Source organism: Cydia pomonella, chromosome 5 (genome assembly GCF_033807575.1).
Source record: "Cydia pomonella isolate Wapato2018A chromosome 5, ilCydPomo1, whole genome shotgun sequence".
Taxonomy (NCBI): domain Eukaryota; kingdom Metazoa; phylum Arthropoda; class Insecta; order Lepidoptera; family Tortricidae; genus Cydia; species Cydia pomonella.
Genome location: NC_084707.1, coordinates 11,888,086 through 11,913,710, shown reverse-complemented (window position 1 = coordinate 11,913,710; position 25,625 = coordinate 11,888,086). Strand labels below are relative to the sequence as shown.

Here is a 25,625-nt window from a genome sequence, read left to right as displayed (position 1 = left end):
ACGGCAGTAAACTGTCAATGTGGCATACTATGATTTTTTTAATTTTGCTTTTATTTACGTAAACCGGCCGGCAATCTTATTACCTAATAATAGGTCTGCTTTATAATTATTATTGAGCTTGCACAGGGCGTAATGAAAGTGGTTTATATGCTGTCCGTACTTTAGCAAGAGTCCTACTGCGAGGAGTAAAAGCTGTTGATCTTGGTAGTCTTGATACGATCAGAAGCCTGTTCGACCGAGTGGTGTATTCCCATTTGTCCCCGCCCCACGTGATCAGCTCAAATTTTACATTCGTTTCAGTAAACGGCCTTATCAACCCTTTGAACGCCAGAAACCCCTAAAGTCGTTGTTACTAGTCGCGCCCACAGCGCCAACGACCAAAGAGCATATAATCACTATCCAACGACTACTATAAGTGTCATGACGTACGCTGTCAAAATAAACTTCACACTAAGGTTTACATTAGAGTCAAACCAAAATAAGTTGGCAGCGATTTTGATAGCCCAGACCGCGGATTTACATTCGCGGCTCGGCCACAGCTCATGAGCTGTTCGAGCTAATGTACACACTCGCCTCCACAGCCTCACCAGCACGCCACCTAAGCTATTGGTCGCCATCACCGCGGCCCCGCTCAAATGGCATCACCAGGCTAGGGATCGTGGGGTTGGGTAATGATGAGCTGGCCACCAGCAGCCACATCGTCTACAAAACGACGAGGTTTGACCTTCCCACGTCGGTGGAGAGCGACCCGCGACAGCCGGACACTGCTATCGAAGGATAACCATCCATCTCTCTCGCCTCGTCGAGCTTATCAATTTTAAGCACAAAGCGGCACGGTATAGGGTTTGTAACCGAATGAAAAGCCGAACGCTAATGTAAACAGCAAGCGCGCGTCCCCCGCGAGGCAAGCCGTCGTTTACATAAGAGTCTCGTGGCTCGGCTCGCGCCACCGCACGCGAATGTAAATGCGCCTAGACGGTGCATTCTATAAAATTTACTTGACACTTGCAGTCTGGGCTATATCACTGCCTACTAACCAAAGCTACTAATCTTGGTCAGACTTTGTAGCTCGCTTGTGCCCGGTAGCTTTAGTGGTGTTTATGACAAAGCGTTCAAAGGTTAAAAGGGATGATAAAAATAAAATCAGGTTTACTGGTATGTGTAAAAAGTGTGCAAAAACAATAATTAAAGAGAAATTAACGTCTGGATGATTACAGACTATTTTTGATCACTATGATATTGATAACTTTCAGATTACTGAAACATTAATACTCTCTCTATTTAGACCGTTTTTATTAGTTTTGAACTTTAACAAAATTTTGGTGGTAACTAATGGAAAAAAAATCCCACCTTTTACCAGTGGTAAAAAAATTACCAGTAGTTACCACTGGTAACAACTTGGTAACTAGTGGGAATAACCAGATTTTTATTTCAACAACTTGCTGGAAACTAGTGGGAATAAACCCTACGTTTCGGGTAATTTGATTACAAAAACAAAAATATATTTTTTTTGCATTTTTTTTATTTGATACACAAGTGAGTTTTAGATGTTAAGTCTTCTACAGCACCCATGCACCTGTAACAATAAGAAAAAATAATTAGTTTTAAATACCTAATTTTACATTCTGAATGCATAGTAAACAGCAGGTAGATTTTTTTTGTATGCCACGTATTAGTCCATTCTAATGCATCCAGTATTGAATGGGTGGAGTAAGCAAGATAATATACCCTCCTATTCTTTGCATAATTCTTATAAAAAGAACATGACTGCCTGGGAGGGATAAAAATATACCTATGAGGATGAGTTCTCTTTAGTTTGTGTGTGCCAATGGCAATTGGCTACTTGACTGTTTTTTGTAAATAATGTCAAACGATCTTGATTTTCCTGATTTTTGATCTTGATCTTGATTTGATTTTTCTTATATAGGACTCATGGTATACATGCGACACAAAGATCAGAAATGAGAGTTGAAAGTCTGACGCTCGCACTCTATGATTGAAACGCCTCTAACAAAATGATAAGGTGATGTGACGTCACATCATAATAAGTCTGTCCTAAATGTATGGAAGATCAAGGAAATTACCATTTTGATCCTGAAACATTGCGTTTATGTGTATAGTTGTCATACAATTTATTTTTCAATAAAATGTAAGGAATGGAATGGTACCATTTTCTTTTCTATTTTTAAAAGACAAAAAAAATTTTTTTTGAGAATTTCCGAGCCTTGTATTTTTTTATAATCTCAATAAATTTTTTTTAAATTCCATTTTTTTATAATTCATGGCTCATTTTCTATCCATTTAACTAAATTTTGTTTTGTTTTGTAGTTATGTTTCAACATGTGTTAAGTACCCAATTGGCATATTGATATTAGATTGGAATTGATGAATTAATTGAATGATAAGTAGTGTTAACTGACAATTAAGGACATTCAAATTTATGAAATAATGGACAGGGAAAGAGTTAGCCAACATCAACAATTGAATCACACTAACCCCCTTATTCATAAAATTTAACAAACCTTGTTAAATTTTGTCCCTTTCTTACAAACATAAATGTCAAAATGGCTTAAGACCAAACAATTATCAAAGGCTTGTTAGACTTAACATGCATTTATGAATAGTCAAACAAAGATAAGTTGGTAGCGGTTTTCAAAGCCCAGACAGTGCAAGTGTTATTTGAAACATCAAACTTCTATGAAATTATCACTGACCTATATATTATACTACTCTTTGGATTACACGTAAAAAAGGTGTTTTCCATTTTGTTTCGTCGAACTTCTATGAAATTATGACATTCACTTTACTTAACACTTGCACAGGTTGGGCTATCAAAATCGTTGCAGACTCAGCTTGGTCTGACTAACGCCATAAACCTAATTGAACAAAAAAAGCTACACACTTATTCTTTGATCTATTATAATTGGAAATTTATAATTATTTAGAATCACAATTATCAGTAAAATGTTTTGAACTTTTGACAGCTATTTGTCATACTCAAAAATTTCATGCACAATGCATTGCATATACCAACAAGGGTTTTTGGTGTGAGAATTAATTTATATTATACTACTCTTTGGATTACACGTAAAAAAGGTGTTTTCCATTTTGTTTCGTCGAACTTCTATGAAATTATGACATTCACTTTACTTAACACTTGCACAGGTTGGGCTATCAAAATCGTTGCAGACTCAGCTTGGTCTGACTAACGCCATAAACCTAATTGAACAAAAAAAGCTACACACTTATTCTTTGATCTATTATAATTGGAAATTTATAATTATTTAGAATCACAATTATCAGTAAAATGTTTTGAACTTTTGACAGCTATTTGTCATACTCAAAAATTTCATGCACAATGCATTGCATATACCAACAAGGGTTTTTGGTGTGAGAATTAATTTGTGTATTCTTAATTTTCTTTACTGTAAAATAATTACCAAAGTATGAATTAAACACAGTAAGCTCCAAATGTGCTAATAAATGTTAAAAAACAGTATTCTTTTCCAGTGAAAGGCCACAAACCGGCCAGTAGGCGTGCCTCGGTTGTCTGTCAAGTCCTTGTAGCATTATTGGTGGGCACAGAGAAAAAAATAACCATATGCTTGCTTTTACAACACATACATGAACTACCAGTGTCTGCTTGAAATGAAAATGTACAGCCAGCTGCAGAGGGGGGGTTTGCATACAATCAGTCTATTGCAGGGGGGGGGGGGGTCACCTCTCTCTCTGCAGCTGACTGTACATAGTTTCTAAAGTTTAGCTCAGTGTATATGGCTATTTCCTGTAAGGTTTGAGTCAAGAAATGAGTTTTCTTGAATTTGCACATAGCAGTCATTGATGTGATTAGGAATCATGGATACTCTTCTCTTAACCTCAAATATTAAATTAGCAATTAGTGTTTAATAACAAACACTTTACATTGAACTCATTGCAAGAAAACTAATGAAATGAGTGAACAAACAAATATTCATCAAGCCATGACAAAGTAAATGAAAGTAAATGTACTTAAATAGAACTGTGTCTAACTAAAGGCAGGTCAGCAAGATTAAAACTGATAAAATAGTGACATGTCGAGTCCTCACTACTTTTAGATATAATATTTTCATTTAAACATGAACACGTGGTTACTAGTACAAATTTACACAAGTAACCAAAATATAGTTCTTCATTTGTATGACTGAAGTCCATCTAGTCTTTTAATACAATCGATTTACCAATCAATCTAATCACTGGTTCGGGCATCATTAGTCAATTGTGTAGATCGTTACTTAATCAGACATAATGTAAGAAATATATTTCAGTTATCAATAGTCAACTCATTATAAGAACACAAAACCAAGACCTGACCTTTTCAATAATTAATCGGCGTTAGGAAAGGCGTGTTTGTTTTAGAGGTTATCGAAGTGTAAGAAAATTAAATTAAAATTAGCTTACCCAGTTTATTTGGACCTCGCACGCATCTTCCTGCGTTTACGCTTTAGCCTTCGCATGCGCTTCTTACGCCACTGAAACAGAAAAGAAAAATCATAAAATGTGTCGAATGTGTAAGGTTGATGTGTTAAAGTAAGAATAATGTACATTGAACACAAGAAATATAAAAATATACATTACCTTGGCTCTCATACCGAAGAGATTAAAAGTTTACTTTGGAGAGACCGCTTATAGCCTTATGATCGTTGCAATAATTGAAGATACAATATGAGGACCGGCTACGACATGCGAGCGGGCCCGTGCAAAATCTATAAAGAAAGAAGTAAAGAACTGAACTCTGAAGTTACCAGATGCATAAATAATTTGTTTTTTTTTTTTTATTGCCAGGCGATAAAATTAATTAAAGCATTTTTAGTATTTGACAATGAACAGAAATCACATTACTAAAGCCCTTACAGACGGGCGTACCAGCCTAACCAAAACACTATTAAGCTGGGTATCATTATGCCGTATTGTATCTCTGTCGCTTAGCTCCGACGCGTATCATAATCGTTAGTATGGACGAAAAAAGATCGCGATTATTTAACGCGCCGTATTTGATCGCGCACAATCCATGTTGCTACACGGTTATTCAGTACCCCACACCAGGCTGACGCAACTAGGAACAAAATAAGTTTTGTATGGAACTTGTTTCGCAAATCTTTGCCAACGAAGAAAAATAAAACGTCAGTGCTATCTATTCTGTCAAGTTTACATCAAGTCAACTGTCACTGTCAGCCTAATTGTTTTGTTTGTTATGAAGGCTTCAATGTTTTGTTCGGGTATTTCGTGCAATTTCTTTATTATTTAGTTAAAATATCGAAAATAGTGAACCGTGATCAGAGTAAAGAGCGACTTTGTTACAATGCCACCGAGAAAACGGTTTACTAAATGTGAAATATGTGGCAAGCGAGCCACTCGAGAAAATCACGCAAAAAGGAATTTTATGGCGAAATTTCCCTTGGATAAAGACCGGTACGTATTGCTTTAGATACTTTTGATCTTATTTTGGTGCAGCAGGCTTTAAACACATCGAAAATTTGATATTTTATATTATTTTTAGTTGTGAACTAGGGATGTACTAAAACTATCGATAATTGTATGTTTATTTGTATATCAGTGTAAGTAATTAAATAAAATATGTGAAATTTCCTGAGAACTTCATGCAATATGACACAAAATTAATTCGTCGAAGATTTTCAGTGGAAAATTATCTATCATCTAAGTATGCATTAATGGTCATTATTTGATATATATTTTTTTAATCTAGTAATTATTTAATATATTAATCTGAAATGTAAGTAAATTAATCTCACTTTTTGTGATCGATAAAAAATATTATACGACATTATTACACAAATTGACTTAATCCCATAGGAAGCTCAATAAGACATGTGTTGTGGGTACTTAGACTACGATATATACATATAAATACATAGAAAACACACATGACTCGGGAACAAATACGCATCACACAAATAAATGCCCGTACCAGGATTTGAACCTGGGACCATCGGCTTCATAGCCAGGCAGTAGGCCAGACCGGTTCTCATGATTAACAGACATATAAATACATAAGAAGTTAGAGCATTGATAACGGGTTGTTGATAACTGGATGCCGAAAAACATGATTTATAGATGCATATTAGCGCTAAATAATCAGTTGATCATCTCATTAGCAAATACTTGGAATATAAACTGTAGATAAAGTCATGTTTGTCCAAGGCTGTATGTTTTCAGATGCAGGCAGGGGGTCAAATTTGTTGGGAACGAAGACCTGATACATCTTCCCATAGAAAAGTTACATTTATTGAAACATGTATGTGCAGATTATGTTGAAAATAAAGCTTTAAATAAATAAAAAAAACGACTTAAAAACTGTATTAATATAATTCGGGTACACATTAAGCCCGACCAGATATTAGTCCACTCAAAGAACTATCCACTATATAACATACAACTTAAATGTGGACTCGATGCTAATCTGATTTCGAGTACAAAATTTGTAGACAGGAGCCTATGTTTCAACCCTCCCCATTTTATCGATATCGATAAGAATCGCAAGCGTGTAGCGTACTACACTATTTAAATGGGTTATGTTGGTATTATGGTTCCTTGACAGTTCTTTGTCGTAGATTTTGGTAATGATTTGCTAAACAAACTGATTCCACTCGCTTGTATGGAAGTCCCGTCTCTTAAAACGTAGTGATTATATGCTCTTTGCCCCACACACTCTCTTTCGATAGGCGTATCATGATCGGTAAGTCTGGATGTGTTTTAACATTGTATCATGATACGCGTTTATGATCGGATGCGTGATACGCCGCGATCCATCTCGAGTCGGTTTTCCCCGATCATCAAAAAGGGTACGAACACGCTCTAGACAAGTTTGTACGTGTACCGATCCAATGCCCGATCAGCGGGCTTACCGCGAAAACCGAAATTCGCAAATTGCGGGGATCTTTCTCTTTTACTCTTACTAAGACGTAATTAGAGTAACAGAGAAAAATGCCCGCAATATGTTTCCAATTTTTTGAAACGCTTGTATTACGTTCTATATTAACTAAAAGTTGTCCTAAAATTCGCCTTTTATTTGGTTTTACGACTTTGGTTTGACACATAATTACATACACACGTAGAAGATACGAATTGTCAACTGACATTTGTCATTTGTTCTTTATCGCCTAACTGTCAACAGTGTCAATCCGAGAGTTGTGACATCATCAGAATCTTCAATGACGTTCCGAGTTTGGTCACGTGACGTGTGCCAAAAGATATTTTAAATTCAATATTTACAAAAATATGGTCATTACAGGTCCCCTAAAAGTAGTTTAACATGTTCTTATAATTCAAAATAATTTATTGGGATACAATTCTGCCCTAATATTTGTAAATGGAAACAAACCCTATTGACGAACTTCGATTTTCCCGGTAGGAGCCCAGATCAGTGCAGTGCTGTCGTAGCAACAGTTTCTTGTATAGTATTCTATTGTGTTATAATATGCATATTGTGTATTTAATTTTAACCTCCTTGTTATTATAGTCAGTCAAACAAGTGTGTCAGTAAAAAAGGTGCGATAATGAAATTATCTATGTAACGATAACCCTTCATGCCTACATTTTTTAAATTTTCCGCTTTATACTAATGACGGAAATGGCCAGGAAGGCTATATAACAGGTGTGATATTATTAAATTTCGCTGAGCGATCTCAGCAGTCGACATTTTTGACCAACACGCAGGTCAGGGGGTCTAGCCAAGCTGCCAATAGGGTTGTTTCTAATTTTTCGAAACGCTTGTATTACGTTCTATATTAACTAAAAGTTGCCCTAAAATTCAACTTTTATACTAAAAACGGCTTTAAATATGTTAATTTAACAAAATATATTTTGAAAGATGCTTTCGCGCCCAAAACGCTCTTTGAAAATTGTGTGACGTCACAGTTTACGCTTTGACACATAACTACATACACACGCAGAAGATACGAACTATCAACTGACATCTGTCATTTGTTGTTTATCGCCTAACTCTCAACAGTGTCAATCCGAGAGTTGTGACGTCACCAGAATCTTCAATGACGTTTCGAGTTTGGTCACGTGACGTGTGCCAAAAGATATTTTAAATTTAATATTTACAAAAATATGGTCATTACAGGTCCCCTAAAAGTAGTTTAACATGTTCTTATAATCCAAAAGTATTTATCAAAGAGCATATAATCACTACGTTTTAGTATTTATTGGGATACAATTTTATTCTGCCCTGAGATTTGTAGATGGAAACAACCCTATTGACCAAATCCCTGTACTGGATAATGTATGGGTCACTTTAGATATTCAGTTGTGAGTTGTGACTGCTCTGGTAACACTATAAATTGACACTTGCCTTGAAAAAAAAAAATGGTCTGTCAATCAATTTCACAATTCGATCACTGCAGTAGACGTATTCGCGCCAAATCTATTTTTATCGAGATATTGTTAATATAATTAGGTTTATTGGAAAACTGATCGAGAAAGATCTAGTATAAGTGAAGGTAAGTTTCCTTAATATGTACTTGACTGTATTTTCACTAGTATTATAAGTAAATTGTATGTATTTAGCTTACGGATAACCTATGTTGTCGTTTAGTTTGACAGTGTTACCAACATTCTGCAAAAAAAGTGTAATGTCGTTTGTAGTTCCATTGTGGCACGGCACGGGGCTTCGTTTTAATATTGATTGTTATATTTTGCTAATAAAAGGCAATTTCAAATAATACTAATGTAAAACGCTATTATTGCGACGTGAAAGTTAGTGTAACGTACAGTGAATATTTTGTTTAAGATGCTACAACAACAGTTGTGTTATACATGTTAATGACGCTGGACATGCATCTGTAAAGATGGTAACTTCCAACAAATTACTTGATAAAAAGGTCGTTAAAATGGCTGAACAGAACAATACTACGGTTGTGCCCCAAAGAACTTTGTTAGGAGAAGTAAATGAGCAAATTACTTGTCCGCTATGTCGTGGTTACTACATCGACGCCACCACGATCGTCGAATGTTTGCACTCATTTTGTCGCAGCTGCATCATCAAGCATTTGCAAATTAGTCGTTACTGCCCGGTCTGTGACGTGCAGATAAATGTCGCTAAGCCAAATTTCAGGCTAGACAAAGCACTTCAAGATATTGTTTACAAACTCGTACCAGGGCTTTTCCAAAAAGAAATGGAAAGGCGACAACAGTTTTACTCGTCTAGACCGGGTCCGGCTGCTTCAGCGACGCCAGAGCAAAGAGGTGAAGATACAGAGAGGATAATTTTCAGTCCTGAAGATGTTATCTCATTTTCTTTGGAATATGCAGATGCCACAGACACTGACAGCATATCGAGCAAATCATCAGACAGCAATGAACCTCAGCCACCAACTGGTACCACGAGGAGGTTTCTACAGTGTCCTGCGGTTGTCAATATTAGTCATTTGAAGAAATTCTTGAGTATGAAATTTGATATTGATAGCACTCAATTTGCTATTGACATTTTATATAAAAGGGTGCCTTTGCCAGACTACTACACTTTGATGGATATTGCTTATATTTACAATTGGAAGAGGAATGAACCAATGAGATTTTTCTACCAGATTATAGATTATGTAGCTATCAGAAACAGATTGTTTGATATCAATAGGAAAGGTTCTCATTTTCGAGATAGAAAATCAAGCCCCACACCAACAGAAGATACAAATGTTAGCAGCCCTGCACATAATCTGAATGATCAGGGTTCAGAAATATCATCTGGTACTGACAGTCCCATGCCAGAAGATAACAGTGGCAAAAAGTCACACACTTCCTCAACTACAGACAAGAATAATCAGTCCAACAAGGATAACAGTAGTCAAAATAGGTCAGGCGCCAACAGTAACTCTACAGCTAAGAAAAATGATGATGAAGTAGAAAAGTCACAGTTTTTGAACTCTTTTGAGTTAACAGCCAAAAGTAATAGCCAGTCAGTTAAATCATCTCCTGTAAAAGGTAATGTGCTAGAGACATCATCATCATCTATTAATAATTCAGTTAAAAGTCAAGAAGCTCCAAAGGATGATGATACTTTGAAGAGAAAACCACAGACACCACCAAAAGCACCAGAAGTTAAAAGACTCAAAATTGAGTTAGAAAAAACTAAAATACCTCAAGGTCTGACTAAACCAGCCAACTCTAATTCTGCTTCATCTCCTGGAGTGTCAGAACCTCTTAACAAGTCTGGGACTGCATTTGATAATTTGACAAAAACAAAAGACACCACTGACAACAAACTTAGCCCTCACCCTGTCAAAAACACCCCATCATCATCTCCACCAACAAAGGAACAAAAGATGCCTACAGTGGGTTCTAAACCAACTTCAGAAAGTACTGGAATAAAAAGAACCATTCCTAGTACAACAAATGTTTCTTCTCCAAAACGAAAAGCAACAAATGAGCCAGTGGCATCAGTACAGCATGCTTCACAGCCTAAAACGGTTTCTCCTCTTAAACTACAAGTACCCAAAATGGAATCACAGCAATTTTCTCTCCCAAAGCCTGCAGAAGGTCCAAAGCCTCCTCCAAAAAGAATGCCTGACTTAAAACCTACCATGCCAACAACACAAACAACCCAAAACAAAGCACAACCAATGAATAAAGTGAGGATGGATCTGTTAGCCAATAACAGTGATCCTACAATAGATAGAAGTAAGATATTATCACAGGTGAAGTCATCTCTTAGTGCCACTCATAATGCTGGCCAAACCTCGGGTGACCCGCTGAAATCTTTGTTGTTAGATTCATGTAAAATTAACATCCCTTCATCATTATCAATTACTTTAACAGACCAGAAATTAGATCCACGTAGTCCTAGTGAGCCAACCACAAGTGATCCGAAAAAGAATATTACTAATAAAAATTTAGTTTCCGCAAATAGTAGCACAGCTCATAAAGTACCTAGTCCACCTGTTCACAACTACATCGAAATATTAAAGTTACCAGATAGTAATCCTAAAAAACAACAGATGAAAGCTGAAGGCAATACTGATACCAAGCAAAGTCCACAAGCAAAATCTGAAAGTTCAACTGCATCACCAAAGCCTCCAGGCAAATCTTCTGAGTCATCCGCTAAAGGGCCAATACCTAATTTAAAACCTATAGCTGACACTAAATTAGGAAAGCAAAGTGGCAACTTTGCTTCACCTATTACTTTCCAGCAAACATTTGAGAAGCAATTACAAACTTTAGCATCAGATAAAAAAACGAAACTCCCAAAAAATAAAGCTCAAGTGCCGAAACTTGTTCCAGCTACTCCAAAAACATTCAATACCATAAATAAACTGAATAATCCAAACAATAAGTCCCCCAGTAGTGTAACTATGACTCCAGAAAATAAGCCTAGTGCTGCTCTAGACTTAACAACTCCCCATAATATGCAAAGTCAAATAGGACAGCATCCTAATCAATCACGTCTTTTAGAAAAAATGCAGTCTATTGCGAATTTGGCAGCAACAAAACAAAACCCTCCAGGAAAAGTTTTGCCTGCAAATATGAATCCAGGGAATGTCTATTCACCTATTTCTAATAGACCTGCAAATACGGGTGCAAGTCCATTGAGAATACCTTCTTCGAGTATGAACCAAGTAAAGCATGAAAAAGGTAGTCCCAGTGGATCTCAGACTCCTGTTAGGCATGACATAGGTAACAAACCTTTTCATATGAATCAAGCAGGCAGTGGCAATTCTATAATGTCACCTAGCTATCAAACCCAGTCACATAATTCTCCCACTCCAGCACAGCCTTCTCCAAGATCTCAGACACGGTCTCCTAGTTCTTCTCCTAAATTAGTAATTGCTGAAGAAAAACAGGCAACTAGTAGTTCATCAGAACAGAATATTAACCAATCTAATCAAATATCGAGCACACAACTCCCCAACCTTAACACTTTAAAAAATGAATCTCCAAAGGCATCCCCAGGGCCTTCTAAACCAGGTCCGAAACCAATGAAACCATTATCATCAGGTCTAAAACTGTCTGGGATTCGCCAGCCCATAACCCCTACTATTAAGTCCAACTCTGGTATGAATCTTCCTCCAGATTATATGACATCTCAGCAGCTGATTGCACAGCATCCAATGGCACATTTAAGGCATCAAATGGAAATGAGTTGGTACAAAGCTAATCTATTCAAAAGTATGGCAAATGCCGTACATCAAAATCAACATGATTTTAATAACAAAGATAAGCAATGAAATATCAATGTAAGATAAATAATTGTTAATTCATATTGTATTTATTTAATGAAATCATAATATAGTTACTAATATAATATTCCCTGTTTTTGGAACTATATTTTACATTTTTCTTTTTTCAGCTTAACTGTATCAAAGAGAATTTGAAATAGAGGTGGATTGTCAAAGAAAAATTTACTGCCGACTTTTGACACATGATTAAAACTTTGAAACAATAAGGATCAAAGTTGAATGGTGTTCTAAAAGTTTTAATCATGTGTTGAAAGATGGCAGTAGATTTACTGTGGCTACAAAGTTTTCTTTGACAATCCACCTCTATATCAAATTCTCTTTGACTGTATTAACATAGTAAGTTGTGTGTAAATAAGATATTCATAAGAATAACTGTAATTTAGGTATGTACGTAGGATCAGCTGTAAAAGGGTGTTAAATTCATTTGTAAACTTATTTTGATGCTGAGAGTAGACATTATTAATGTATTACAAAGATTCATAAACATACTTGAATAATAGAAGAAACATATTTTTATATCAAATTCTGTTTCAAATAACATGTAGGTACTTTTGTCAAATGAATCCAACGCTTTACTGTTGTATCTAAAATCATGAATTTAATTTTTTAAATGGTAGTTATATACTTTACATTATGGTTTGTGATTGACATATTGTTTCTCAACGTTTTATTTTCAACCTTATCCACATATATAATATTAAAGTCTATAATTCTATATTTTGTGCATCATACTATTGAACAGCATGTTACAATATGTAGTTTATTTAATACTGAGTTTATCTTTTACATATTAGGTTGTCATAACCTATGTATTCAATTTACATACATTGCATACTGTATTCTTGTGATTAAGAAATCTTGACCTTAAGATGGGAATTGTAATTTGTAATAAATGGTGGCAATTATGTAATTATTTTTCTATTACCTGTCCTTTAGTATTTACATTGGAGATTTAAAAAGGTATATAATTTATTTAAATACATATTTGATTGCATATATTATTTGGAAACTTCTTTTGGCGTTCAATTCGGTTTTACATTTCAGATGTCGGCTGCTCAAACTGCTATTCCCTTTAAATCCCGTAAGAGGACTTACATGAATAAGAGGAACAAAGAATGTAATGAAAATGAAAATATTCTTAACAAAATGAAGTTACCAGAACACATTAATTTAAATCTCAAAGATAATTTTGACAATGGTATTAATGGTAAGATATTTAATGTCTACTAATATTATTTTCTTCAAATTGGGACAGCAACCGGTCAGATGACATGCCAAAAGCCATATTGCAGGTGTGCAAGTATCGCACATTAGGTAAATATAAGTTTCAACACGGCGAATAATGTTTGACAATCGCCAAATGTTATAGGACTATTGTCTGGGGAAAATGACTCAGAATTGAGTACATATTATTTAAACTTAAGTCTTCTTCTTCCTCGCGTTGTCCCGGCATTTTGCCACGGCTCATGGGAGTCTGGGGTCCGCTTGACAACTTATCCCAAGATTTGGCGTAGACACTAGTTTTTACGAAAGCGACTGCCATCTGACCTTCCAACCCAGAGGGTAGGGAGGCTAGAGCTCTGTTCAGTATGGTGATGGTGGGCATCCGAAGACGAAAATAATGATCTGTTTAGGTTTTAAATGTTTTAGTGTAAGAACACTTCTCGATGTGTACTATTGAGCGGCATCGTCTTTTAGACTAAGCTCGTTAAATAAAGATAAAAAGAAACCCAGAGGGTAAACTAGCCCTTGTTGGGATTAGTCCGGTTTCCTCACGATGTTTTCCTTCACCGAAAAGCGACTGGTAAATGTCAAATGATATTACACGTACATAAGTTCCCAAAAACTCATTGGTACGAGCCGGGGTTTGAACGCACGACCTCCGGATTGCAAGTCGCACGCTCTTACCGCTAGGCCACCAGCGCTTCAGCATTATTTAAACTTAAGTAAAATACATTTATGCTGTGATTGATTCGTCTACTTAGATCTTATATTCATTTAGATTAATTGTTTCAGACTCTTGTTCTGCTCCCAAAATATCCAGAAAAACCTTGAAGTCTATTTCAGTCGTCGAGTCTAAAGATGAATGTGAAGAATCCTTTGACGAGAGGTTTGTATGACAATAAAAACATGGTATAATTATGACAAACGAGAAATCGTTAAGAATTGATGTACATAGAGTACATACAAAACATTTCATTGACCGTTTAGCCAGTCCCCATGGCTAACATCGGCAAGGGCCAGCAGATGATGATGATTAACAATCGTATGTGTTTTTGTAATTTTTCAGAAATCGACATGCTGTTACTTCAGGCCCGCTTCCTAGTCGAGAAGAAGAATTTGAATGGTTGCAAAACTTCCTATTAGAGAGCCTTGACAAAGAAGAATCTGCTTCGTTATATGTTTCTGGGCAACCTGGCACAGGCAAAACGGCAACCTTATCATGCTTATTGAATTCGCCAAAGGTATACTTCATTGACTTATATATTACATACTTCGTAAAGACGGGCCTTACGGTCACTACGAAGTAGGCTAGCAGTTCGTTGGTGCGCAAATCGCGTTTGTGCACATGTTCTCTGGTTCGCATGTTCGCTGGGCATTATATGAACGGGCCTATTACCTTTGAAATCTTAGATTATAATATTTCTCAATCAAGGTAGGTAATTAATACTATATGCGCGATGTGAGCAAACGAGTCTATTCGCTAGGTGCACGACTGGTGCTGCCCTTTTGTGGGCTTTTCTACGTTTAATCTTATGGAGTTAAATTCTGTGGCCCTAGTGAAAAAGGGTACAAGTCTCTGGCAGTTTAGGTGTAAAGGGCATAAGTGTTACATGGAACTTACACCCCTTTACACCTGCGCTGCCAGAGACTTGTACCCTTTTTCACTAGGGCCACAGAATTACTTCCGCTAGCATTCACTCCCTCCACCGACTTCGCACCTTGCTATTAACGCTAGAGTCAAACCAAGATAAGTTGGCAGCGATATTGGCTGCCTAGACAGTGCAAGTATTACTTTAAACGTCAAACTTCTATTAAATTATGACGTTTACTTAACACTTGCACAGGCTAGGCTATCAAAATCACTGCCAACTTATGTTGGTCTGACCCTAGTGGCCCGCCCCACTTTAAGGGAAAGTCTGAGCTTTGCTAATCTCTGTGGCTCAATTTATGAAGCTACATGTTTACAACTCTCAGCTTAGGCTGAGGATATGGTCAAAAACCCATCATGGGCAAACAATTTAATGCTGATTCGAAGATCTCTTTTGTCAATTAGTTTAGGCTTAAACGATACATATTTTCCTAGACAAGATTTGTCCGACTGTTATTATTATATCTCCTTAGATTTCACGGGCCTATAAATCCCGGTCTTTTGATAGGTTTGCGTGGGGATATAGATCCAACACGTAGAGGCCCCTTGGAGAGCTTTAATGTCATTATTATTATTATATTTATTATTCAATAACTCGTTATATTTCTAATGAAAGATTCTCCGCATCAGGCGGGACCCGAAGTCCTGACTCTGGGATACAAGTGCGCCGCTCTACCAACTGAGCTACCAAGACTTCCCCAAAAAATGCCGAATCTCGACCTTAAAAAAAAAACTAATAATAACTATTAATATGGGCCTTGTTGCCTAAATCAATTTTTTTTAAATCAAAAATAAAATTCGTACTTTGTTAATTGGTACTTTAATTTTGAACTTAAAAATTATTTACAGATCAAAGAAGGCTTCAAACAAGTATACGTGAACTGCACTATGATGAAGTCCGCCACGAGCATATACAGCAGAATTTGCAAAGAATTGCAGCTGTCTACTTCAGGTTCAACAGAAAAGGCATGCTTGGCTGCCATAGAAAATTATTTGAATAAAAAACACAAGATGATGTAAGTAATTGAATGTTACTAATACATTATCATCACACTTGCTCGAAAAATTATCGTTTATGCAGGTGTATGAGGTGTACTGAAGGACTAAGGCCTATATTGTTCCCGCGGGAGTTTTGGATTGTAAAAAAAAGTTTTAGCTCACTCGTGAGTTATAGCTTTCAAAAGTGTCTAGGAATGATTTCACTAAAAATTTATGCGGTAAAAATATTTCGGTGACGGCACCACATATCCGCGAGTTCCGCCAAGAGAGCAACGATGCCCCAACGTTGGCTATAGTTGGGTTAGTGAATATATCATAGAAAGTTTATGTGTGTAGATAAAATAGTGTATGTAACTGTACATAATTAGGCATTAAAACACTCGTGTAATCCTTTTAAGAAACTCCGTTCGTTTAAAATCTGAATGCCTTTTATTATGTAGCAGTCACATAAACTACTATTATTTGTGTACGAAAGCGGCTAGCCTTTCAAATATACCTACTCGAGACATTGGGACGACTACCGCCGTGACCGGGTAGCCTAGAGGTAATGGCATTACCCGCGTAAGCTGAAGACGCCGGTTCGGTCTAGGTCATTGTGGGGCTTTGTCACTTTTTTTTTAATATTATGCCATCTTAGTTTATAACACTGTGTGTTGTTTGGTGTTCAACATGTATGTGTTTCCAGCTTACTAGTGTTGGACGAGATCGACCAGTTAGACAGCAAACGCCAGTCAGTTTTGTACACGATATTTGAGTGGCCGGCGCTGGCTGGCTCTCGTCTGGTCTTGGTCGGCGTGGCCAATGCTCTGGATTTGACAGAGCGCGCACTTCCGCGATTGCAGGTAAAATATTAGTAATGGGTTAAGTACTGAGAGCTTTATACGATCTTTAAGTGGCCGGCGCTGGCGGGCTCTCGTCTGGTCTTGGTTGGCGTGGCCAATGACCATCTACATATCAGATCAGTCGACTACAACTTGATTTATACACGATGCTCGCGAGGAACCGGAAAAATTTTAACTACGCATTTCTGAGGTCAAAAGAAGGAATAAAATATATATGAGCGTAGGACAATTATGTCAAAAATGTTTTTGTTTTATTTTCTATATTTCGAATGCATGTTTGTTCATAAATAGTAAATGTTGGTAAAACTGTCACTTAAATAAATTTTCGCTTTTTTTTCCTAAAACCTAGTTTTTCAAGGTGACATCTATTAATAAGAATATTTAGACTAGGTTCCAGTCCCATTAGTGGCAAGTTAGCAACATCGCCATTAAAAAGGGTGTTTTGCACTAAGTAATAGTAAAATATGTTTATTTTTATTGGTATTAACTCAGAAACTAGAGTTCCAGATAAGTTTATCTGAAACTAAAGAGTTCCAGAAAAGTTTATGAAGACATATTAGTCTTTAAATGTAATCAGGAACACGACACTGTTAAAATCTTTCGGGTTCCTCGTGAACATCGTGTATTTATTGCTAGCATGACCCACAGACGTCATACCAACTATGATGTAAATTTTAGTATGCTGACCACTTATTCAATGTCTTATTGTGGTTGCTTGCTGAATAATTTAAGATCCCATAGTTCGTGGAGTGGGAGATGGATGTGTGTGCTTGTGACCGCGGAAATCATGTTTTTGAATTTTCGAATCGTTGAAGTCCCTAGTAAAATTTTCAAGATTGTTGTTTTTGGCAACCGTATTGTTATCTAAAAGAGCGGAACGATTTTTCAAAAACTCCGCTCCCTGAACCTTAATTATCAACAGACTATAGACTTCTATATATAAAATAAATCAAATCGGAGCCGGACAGTTGGGTACCCTTCCTTGTAAGTACTATTTTATTCCATAATATATTTACCCTTCCAGGCCCGTTGTTCGCTGCGGCCGCGCACCCTGCACTTCGCGCCGTACACCAAGCAGCAGATCATCAACATATTCTCCAAGATATTGGGCGAGGCTGACAAAACCAACGTGTTTTCACCTGTCGCCTTACAAATGTTGGCAGGTATATACATCTATACATGTTCAATAATATTTTGGAACCATTCGTTCTTTATCATTTATTTATATTAATAATAGATGTATTTGTCGATTTTAAACTAATTAATCTGAATGAGATGATTTTTTTTATTTTGGCTTTGTCTCGTACAGTCAGCATCAAAAGTAGCGGATGAAACAACGCGCCAAAAGTATCTGATATTCCGTATAACTTTTCCAAATGTAGATAATCTCCTAAAATTCGCGTTCAAAAATATATCTTTTACAGTGTTAGTTGTTATATATTAAAGACATTACATTTTGTTAAGCTGTTACAGAATGGTAGATACTTATGAAGCGTTATTTGATCCGCTACTTTTGATACCGACTGTACCTATATGTACTTATGTGAGAATTGTGAGATGATCGTAGATGCGAACTGCAAAACTCAAATTATAAATGACAAATGTAAATGGGAAATAGACAATAGGCAATGTATATAAGTAGATAATTGACTATAAAATCTGTTCACATCATAAAAGAAAACTTAGATTTTTACTATCAATTTGTTATTTATTGTGGATATGGAAATTTTTAATTGCCAAGTCAACATTCAACCTGCAAAACTGCTTAAATAGTAGACCTGTTAAAATAGTAGAAAGGCTGATTTAGATATGATGAACGAATTAATTTGAAAATGTGTCTATATTGATAGCATGATTATTAATTGGATGGAAGAATCTTTCACTCCTGTGAAGTATCTGAGATGCATTTATATTAAATTTCGTTATCCCCTACTTATGGACACGTAAGTTTAACGTGTCCATAAGTAGGGGATAACGAAATTTAATATAAATGCATCTCAGATACTTCACAGGAGTGAAAGATTCTTCCATCCAATTAATAATCATGCTATCAATATAGACACATTTTCAAATTAATTCGTTCATCATATCTAAATCAGCCTTTCTACTATTTTTATTTTGTATCTTTTAGCTAAAATTGCTGCCGTTTCTGGAGACATGCGAAGAGCCCTAGACATAGGCCGTAGAGTGATCGAGCTTGCAAAACGCAGTAAATTTGCCGAGAACCAGTCCGTGGACACCATGATGAAAGACTGCACGGTCACAGTGGAACTCAAGCAAGTCCTGGAAGTACTGAACGATGTGTACGGAGGCTCCAAGAAAATCGAGTCTGATGTTGATGAAGGTTTCCCGATGCAACAGAAGTTGATACTTTGCAGTCTTATGCTTATGCTCAAGGGAAAAAATAAGGACATTGTTATGGGGAAATTACACGATGTTTATAAAAAGTGAGTACACTCTATTTCTAATTATTTATCATCTGTTGTGCCGACTTATCATTAGACTCACTAAGGGAGCCTATGATCTACCCGAAAACCTACTCCAAAGAATTGGCACAGGCACTAAATCTTACGAAAGGGTTTGGTGACCTTAAAATCCACATGGGAAACTAGGCCTTATTGGAAATAGGCCGGTTTCCCTTGATGATGGTGGATAAAAATTAACTGAATTTCGTACATAAGTTTGAAAGCTTCACTTCTTAACGCCCAACCAGCGCTACTAACCAGTTATGCTACCGGCGCTCATGATTAGTCTGATGACAGGACTGGATGAAGTCATAGCAGTCTATTGACCAATGACCGACCTTGTTAGGAAAACGTTTGGTTATTATTGAAACTTACAAGCTTCACTTGAATATAGAGAATATTTCACTTTCAATTGGCGGCAAAGCAAGGCGTTCTGTTTTTTTTCTGACGAATTAAATATACATTATTATAGGGGTTTATTACTTTCGCACTTTTTGCAGCCCAATTGGCTCCTTGAATTTGATCGTATTAGGTGATGTTACATTGTTTGCATTATAAATTTATAAAAAAGAGGTTATCACCTTCTGCTTGAAAATTCCTTTACCTTTCAATGGTTTACATTAAGACAGTGATCTTTCTGTATACAGAGTAGCAGCAGCTCGCAACATCGCGCCGCTCGACATGAGCGAGATGGCAAGCGCGTGTACTCTACTTGAAGCACGCGGTGCCTTACGGTGAGTTGGATGTTTGCGAATTATTTATTTGACAAATAATAAATATTAGATTCTACGAAACACAAACTATTCTAATTAAAATATTTTAACTTGGGTGTTATTTAAGTAGAAATACTATTCATTGTAAACTGATGTAAATGTCATATACGAAATAAAAAGTGATCAAGTATTGTATACAATAGTGATATAATCAAGCTTTTTAATCTTTCTTTTTTTATACTACGTCGGTGGCAAACAAGCATACGGCCCGCCTGGTGGTAAGCAGTATCCGTAGCCTATGTACGCCTGCAACTCCAGAGGAGTTACATGCGCGTTGCCGACCCTAACCCCCTCCCACCCCTCGTTGAGCTCTGGCAACCTTACTCACCGGCAGGAACACAACACTATGAGTAGGGTCTAGTGTTATTTCGCTGCGATTTTCTGGTGGAGGTACTTCCCCAGTTGGGCTCTGCTCTAGATCTGGAAAGACATCCGCTGTGCTGTGCCCTACCACACAGAGCGAGATGACATTCACAATGCACATACCTCTCTTGTGGACGTAGTTTAAGGACGTACCCAGGTCCGACCTTGTACCTTACTTAGGCCACCACCTTACTACGGCAAGTAGTCGCTTCCCTTAGAGTCATATAGGGCCCAAAAGGTGCCTTTGATGAAACCAGCACCATATTTTAGTATGTTGTTAAACAATTTAAACATGTTATTCTGACTAAAAAACCATCGGGAGATAGTTTCTAACGTGGTTGAGTCACCAGTTATGACGTCATCAAAATGGCCGTTGCCGCGTTCTGAATATTGCGTATACCACAGAGAGTATGTCACATGTAAGCTTGTGTGGGGTGTAAAAAAAGGAAAAAATAAATGCGCTACAATATTATTCATACATTTGTCCTTGTGAATACCATAGCTTGCAAGAAATTTTAACTTTTATTAAAATTTTCCCAAAAAAAATCCGTTTTTTTGTTTTTATCAACTTTACTAGTAACTTTGCTGTAAAACATTGTATCAAAGTATGAATGCTACATTAATAAGCTATAAAATTCTATTAACATTTTGAAAACAGGCATTTATGCGGCGCATCCGATAATATTTCGAAAATTTTACCAATTTTGTTACATTATATTCTCTCTTCTATATCGTTGGTTTCCGTGTCTAGACCAACCAATTGATTTATATTACCATTTTGGGTGTCCACTTGGTAAATTGAACAGTCTTTACACTAAAAATTGATACGAAAGTACAAGATCATAAGTTTCGGTGCGACCGAAAGGTTCGGCAGTTTTTGTGCCGAAACCGAACCTTCGGCTGAAACACGATTTTTATGCCGAAACCTGCCGAAACCGAAACCGAAACTTCGGTCTGACACTTAAGTAAAGTTGATAAACAAAAAAGCGGCCAAGTGCGAGTCGGACTCGCGCATGAAGGGTTCCGTACCATTTAAAGGTGGCGACTGACTTGTAACATTTCGGTGTAATGTAACGTGATACAACCCGAGCATTACAACAGTCAGTGCAGCGAGCCGAGCCGCTCGACGCGAGCACCGCGTGCTCCACTCGGCTGTCGGTTTTTACGCGAATCCCTTTGAGTGTTACAAAGGTGGCGACTGACTTGTAACGATCGCCGTGAACGATACATTACAAGCAAATGTTACAAGTCAGTCGCCACCTTAAGACGTATTAAAAAAAAATCTACTTGCTAGATCTTGTTCAACATTTTACCACTTTGGACACACATTTTACCACTTTGGAACTGTTTCTCGCGCAAACTATTCAGTTTAGAAAAAAATGATGTTAGGAACCTAAATATCATTTTTGAAGACCTATCCATAGATACCCCACACGTATGGGTTTGATGAAAAAAATTTTTTTTTAATTTATTGACGTATTAAAAAAAAACTATTCACTAGATCTCGTTCAAACCAATTTTCGGTGGAAGTTTGCATGGTAATGTATATCATATATTTTTTTTAGATTTTTCATTCTGTTATTTTAGAAGTTACAGGGGGGGGGACACACATTTTTTCACTTTGGAAGTGTCTCTCGCGCAAACTATTCAGTTTAGAAAAAAATGATATTAGAAACTTAAATATCATTTTTGAAGAGCTATCCGTAGATACCCCACACGTATGGGTTTGATGAAAAAATTTTTTTTTTAAATTTTTATGACGTATTAAAAAAAAACTACTTACTAGATCTCGTTCGAACCAATTTTCGGTGGAAGTTTGCATGGCAATGTATATCATATATTTTTTTTAGATTTTTCATTCTGTTATTTTAGAAGTTACAGGGGGGGGGACACACATTTTTTTCACTTTGGAAGTGTCTCTCGCGCAAACTATTCAGTTTAGAAAAAAATGATATTAGAAACCTAAATATCATTTTTGAAGACCTATCCATAGATACCCCACACGTATGGGTTTGATGAAAAAAAATTTTTTTTTTAATTTTTATGACGTATTAAAAAAAAACTACTTACTAGATCTCGTTCGAACCAATTTTCGGTGGAAGTTTGCATGGCAATGTATATCATATATTTTTTTTAGATTTTTCATTCTGTTATTTTAGAAGTTACGGGGGGGGGGACACACTTTTTACCACTTTGGAAGTGTCTCTCACGCAAACTTTTCAGTTTAGAAAAAAATGATATTAGAAACCTCAATATCATTTTTAAAGACCTATCCATAGATACCCCACACGTATGAGTTTGATGAAAAAAGATTTTTTGAGTTTCAGTTCTAAGTATGGGGAACCCCCAAAATTTATTGTTTTTTTTTCTATTTTTGTGTGAACATCATAATGCGGTTCATAGAATACATCTACTTACCAAGTTTGAACAGTATAGCTTTTATAGTTTCGGAAAAAAGTGGCTGTGACAGAATCGGACAGACAGACGGACATGACGAATCTATAAGGGTTCCGTTTTTTGCCATTTGGCTACGGAACCCTAAAAAACGAATTGTTTTTTGGGAAAATTTTAATAAAAGGTAAAAGTTTCTCGCGAACTATGGTATTCACAAGGTCAAATGTATGAATAACATTGTAGCGCATTTAGTTTTCCTTTTTTTGACACCCCACACAAGCTTATATGTGACATACTTTCTGTGGTATACGCAATATTCTGAACCCGGCAGCGGCCATTTTGATGCAGTCATAACCGGTGACTTAACCATGTTTAACAACCATCATTTCATCATTTGTTTATTTGTTGTTGATCTAGAGCAGAGCCCAACCGGGGAAGTACCTCCACCTTACAGAAAACCGCAGCCAAATAACACTTGACCCTACTCATAGTGTTGTGTTCCTGCCGGTGAGTAAGGTTGCCAGAGCTCAACGAGGGGGGTGGGGTTAGGGTCGGCAACGCGCATGTAACTCCTCTGGAGTTGCAGGTGTACATAGGCTACGGAGACTGCTTACCATCAGGCAGGCCGTATGCTTGTTTGCCACCGACGTAGTATAAAAAAAAAAAAAAAAAACATACTAAAATATGGTGCTGGTTTCATCAAAGGTACCTTTTTTCCGCTCAGGGAACCGACTAAAGGTTCGTGGCCTGCCTAAACACGGCACTCGACTGAAAAGCTCTCATATCACGATTGTACAATGTAGTATTTATTTGATCAGATGCACGGGCCCCGCGGGGCGCACGCGGCGCCTACGCCTGCAGTGGGACGAGGCGGAGCTGAGCGCCGCGCTGCGCGACAAGCCGCTCATGGCCGCCATCCTCGCCGAAGCCGGCTGCCGCCCCAACTGTTAGTACTCATTGACACCCTTTTTTTTTTTTGTTTTTTTGTTGACGGAGTGGGAATGCATTTACGCACGGTGTGTGGGACTCGCCACGAGAATTTAGCCCTACCCACTAAACCCACTCCGGCGTTTCACCCTCTTTGCCGTTAATGAGGGCGCACTGGGATCGATGATGACATTCACCACGGCGCCCTCCGGCACTCATTGACACCCTGCGCACACTGCATGCGTGTGCGTAGACTTGCACGTTCGCCTCGTAATATACAGATCCTTATGAGAGATGGCCCACCGGTTGCGTGACGTGTGCACGCACGGCTCCAACATTAGGGCACCGTGCCCGTCTACACACACGCAGCATGTGTGCTTTGGCCTTAATGCGTTCGCTGACAGTACCTCGACAATATTTATTTGTAAGATTAACAACGCTGACTCTGTTACTGACAGCGAAAGTGTTTAAATAAAACGAAAAATGGAAAAATCCAAATCTAGTATAATTATACGGTACGAGTCTCTAACTCGCGACTCTTGGGTAGCCCGACCAAAGAGTTATTAATAGTCATCCTAGCGTTGTCCCGCCTTTTTGCTACGGCCTATGAGAACCGGGGGCTCGCTTGGCAACTATTTCTAAGAATGGGTGTCAGCACTAGTTTTTACGAAAGTGACTGCCATCAGACTTTGCAACCTAAAACGGAAACTGGGTCTTATTGGGTAGAGGAATAGTCCAAGAAAAAAACGTGTCTCGAATTTGACAGCTGAAATATATATCGCTGTACGGCCTCATACATTATGCGGCTGTCAAAAGTTGACGTTTGACAATTCAATTGCCACAAAGTGTAGATAGCTTGCGTAAACTGTAGGGGGCAGCACAGAAGACACCATATTTTTGGCGCGAGATGTAATAATGAAATGTATACTTCCAATGTAGCCCACAAGATGGCAGAACTTACTATGCACAAGAAAACGTACGAGTAGATGGCAGCACTTGCTTTGGCGTGAAGTGTCAATGTACATATTTATGAACCTTACACATTTACGCCTCGCTCCAAAAATTTTGACGTTTCCTGTGCTGCCCCCTATAGTTTATCCACTCTCTTATAGGTATGGCGATGTATAATGCAATTTAGTTCAGGTGTCAAACTCGAGCGCACGATTTTTTTTACACCTCTTCCATAAGTAATAGTTGTTTGCTAGCAACCAAGACTAAAGATTTTTTTTCCATTTTTATGTTATTTAATTAAATTTATGATATAGGTAATTAACAGACGGATCTTCTTAGTACAAAATTAAATTAATAAAACTGTAATCTGAGGTACGTAGATTCTTGACGAGTGATCTAAATCACTAATTCGACATTACCCATTGGTTCAAGTCGTACCGAAGACCGCGAGAAACTCATGGTAAGCCAGGGTTAGATTAGGGACAATTGTCCCACGACACGTGTCGCCAGGGACGTCGGTTAAAGTGCCGCGACGTTGCCGGACTTCTTGCGCGCCTTACATATGTCGCCCGACATGGCGATCGAAGTCCGGCAACGTGGCGGCACTTCACCCGACGTCGCTTGCGGCCCGTTTCGTGGGAAAATTGTCCTAGGTCTATCCTTGGCTTAAGGGTACAACCGACTTGTGTTCGTCCCTTCGGCAACAGTCCCTACGGCAACAACAATTTTTACCTAGTGACACTTTTTTTTTTCGTATAGGTATTTAATAATAAAAACTACACTTTTAAAAGGCTCAGACCCTTCCTGGT

General features: G+C 37.4%; 2 protein-coding genes and 1 long non-coding RNA gene across 4 annotated transcripts; 2 read left to right on the top strand and 1 right to left on the bottom strand.

Moving 5' to 3' along the window:
- Nucleotides 1–1,502: 1,502 nt before the first annotated feature.
- Nucleotides 1,503–4,947, bottom strand: LOC133518309 (uncharacterized). The gene is made up of 3 exons (XR_009799459.1): nt 4,615–4,947; nt 4,438–4,508; nt 1,503–1,576 (listed from the first exon to the last, which is right to left on the bottom strand). It is a non-coding gene; the product is annotated as an uncharacterized LOC133518309 (long non-coding RNA).
- A 3,410-nt stretch (nt 4,948–8,357) lies between these two features.
- Nucleotides 8,358–23,899, top strand: LOC133518275 (cell division control protein 6 homolog). Of its 2 annotated transcripts, none has more exons than XM_061851930.1 (10): nt 8,358–8,501; nt 13,275–13,437; nt 14,247–14,340; nt 14,521–14,695; nt 15,952–16,118; nt 16,787–16,943; nt 17,968–18,106; nt 19,075–19,390; nt 20,056–20,142; nt 23,757–23,899. In XM_061851930.1, exons 2-10 carry the CDS (start codon nt 13,275–13,277, stop codon nt 23,887–23,889), a joined length of 1,431 nt encoding a protein of 476 aa, XP_061707914.1. In that variant the 5' UTR covers nt 8,358–8,501; the 3' UTR covers nt 23,890–23,899. The 2 variants fall into 2 exon arrangements, with proteins under 2 accessions (XP_061707914.1, XP_061707915.1); XM_061851931.1 differs by lacking the exon at nt 8,358–8,501 and adding an exon at nt 13,057–13,190.
- On the top strand, nt 8,633–13,135 carry LOC133518259 (polycomb group protein Psc-like). Its single transcript, XM_061851892.1, has one exon. It carries the CDS (start codon nt 8,850–8,852, stop codon nt 12,216–12,218), a length of 3,369 nt encoding a protein of 1,122 aa, XP_061707876.1. The 5' UTR covers nt 8,633–8,849; the 3' UTR covers nt 12,219–13,135.
- Nucleotides 23,900–25,625: the final 1,726 nt, after the last annotated feature.

What these genes read in the sequence shown, in the direction of transcription:
- LOC133518259 (XM_061851892.1), top strand. Translation starts at nt 8,850, where the DNA reads ATGGTAACTTCCAACAAATTACTTGATAAAAAGGTCGTTAAAATGGCT.
- LOC133518275 (XM_061851930.1), top strand. Translation starts at nt 13,275, where the DNA reads ATGTCGGCTGCTCAAACTGCTATTCCCTTTAAATCCCGTAAGAGGACT. An exon ending in AATAAAAAACACAAGATGAT is followed by an intron (nt 16,119 to 16,786) that starts GTAAGTAATTGA and finishes ATGTGTTTCCAG; the next exon opens with CTTACTAGTGTTGGACGAGA. An exon ending in GAAGCACGCGGTGCCTTACG is followed by an intron (nt 20,143 to 23,756) that starts GTGAGTTGGATG and finishes TTATTTGATCAG; the next exon opens with ATGCACGGGCCCCGCGGGGC.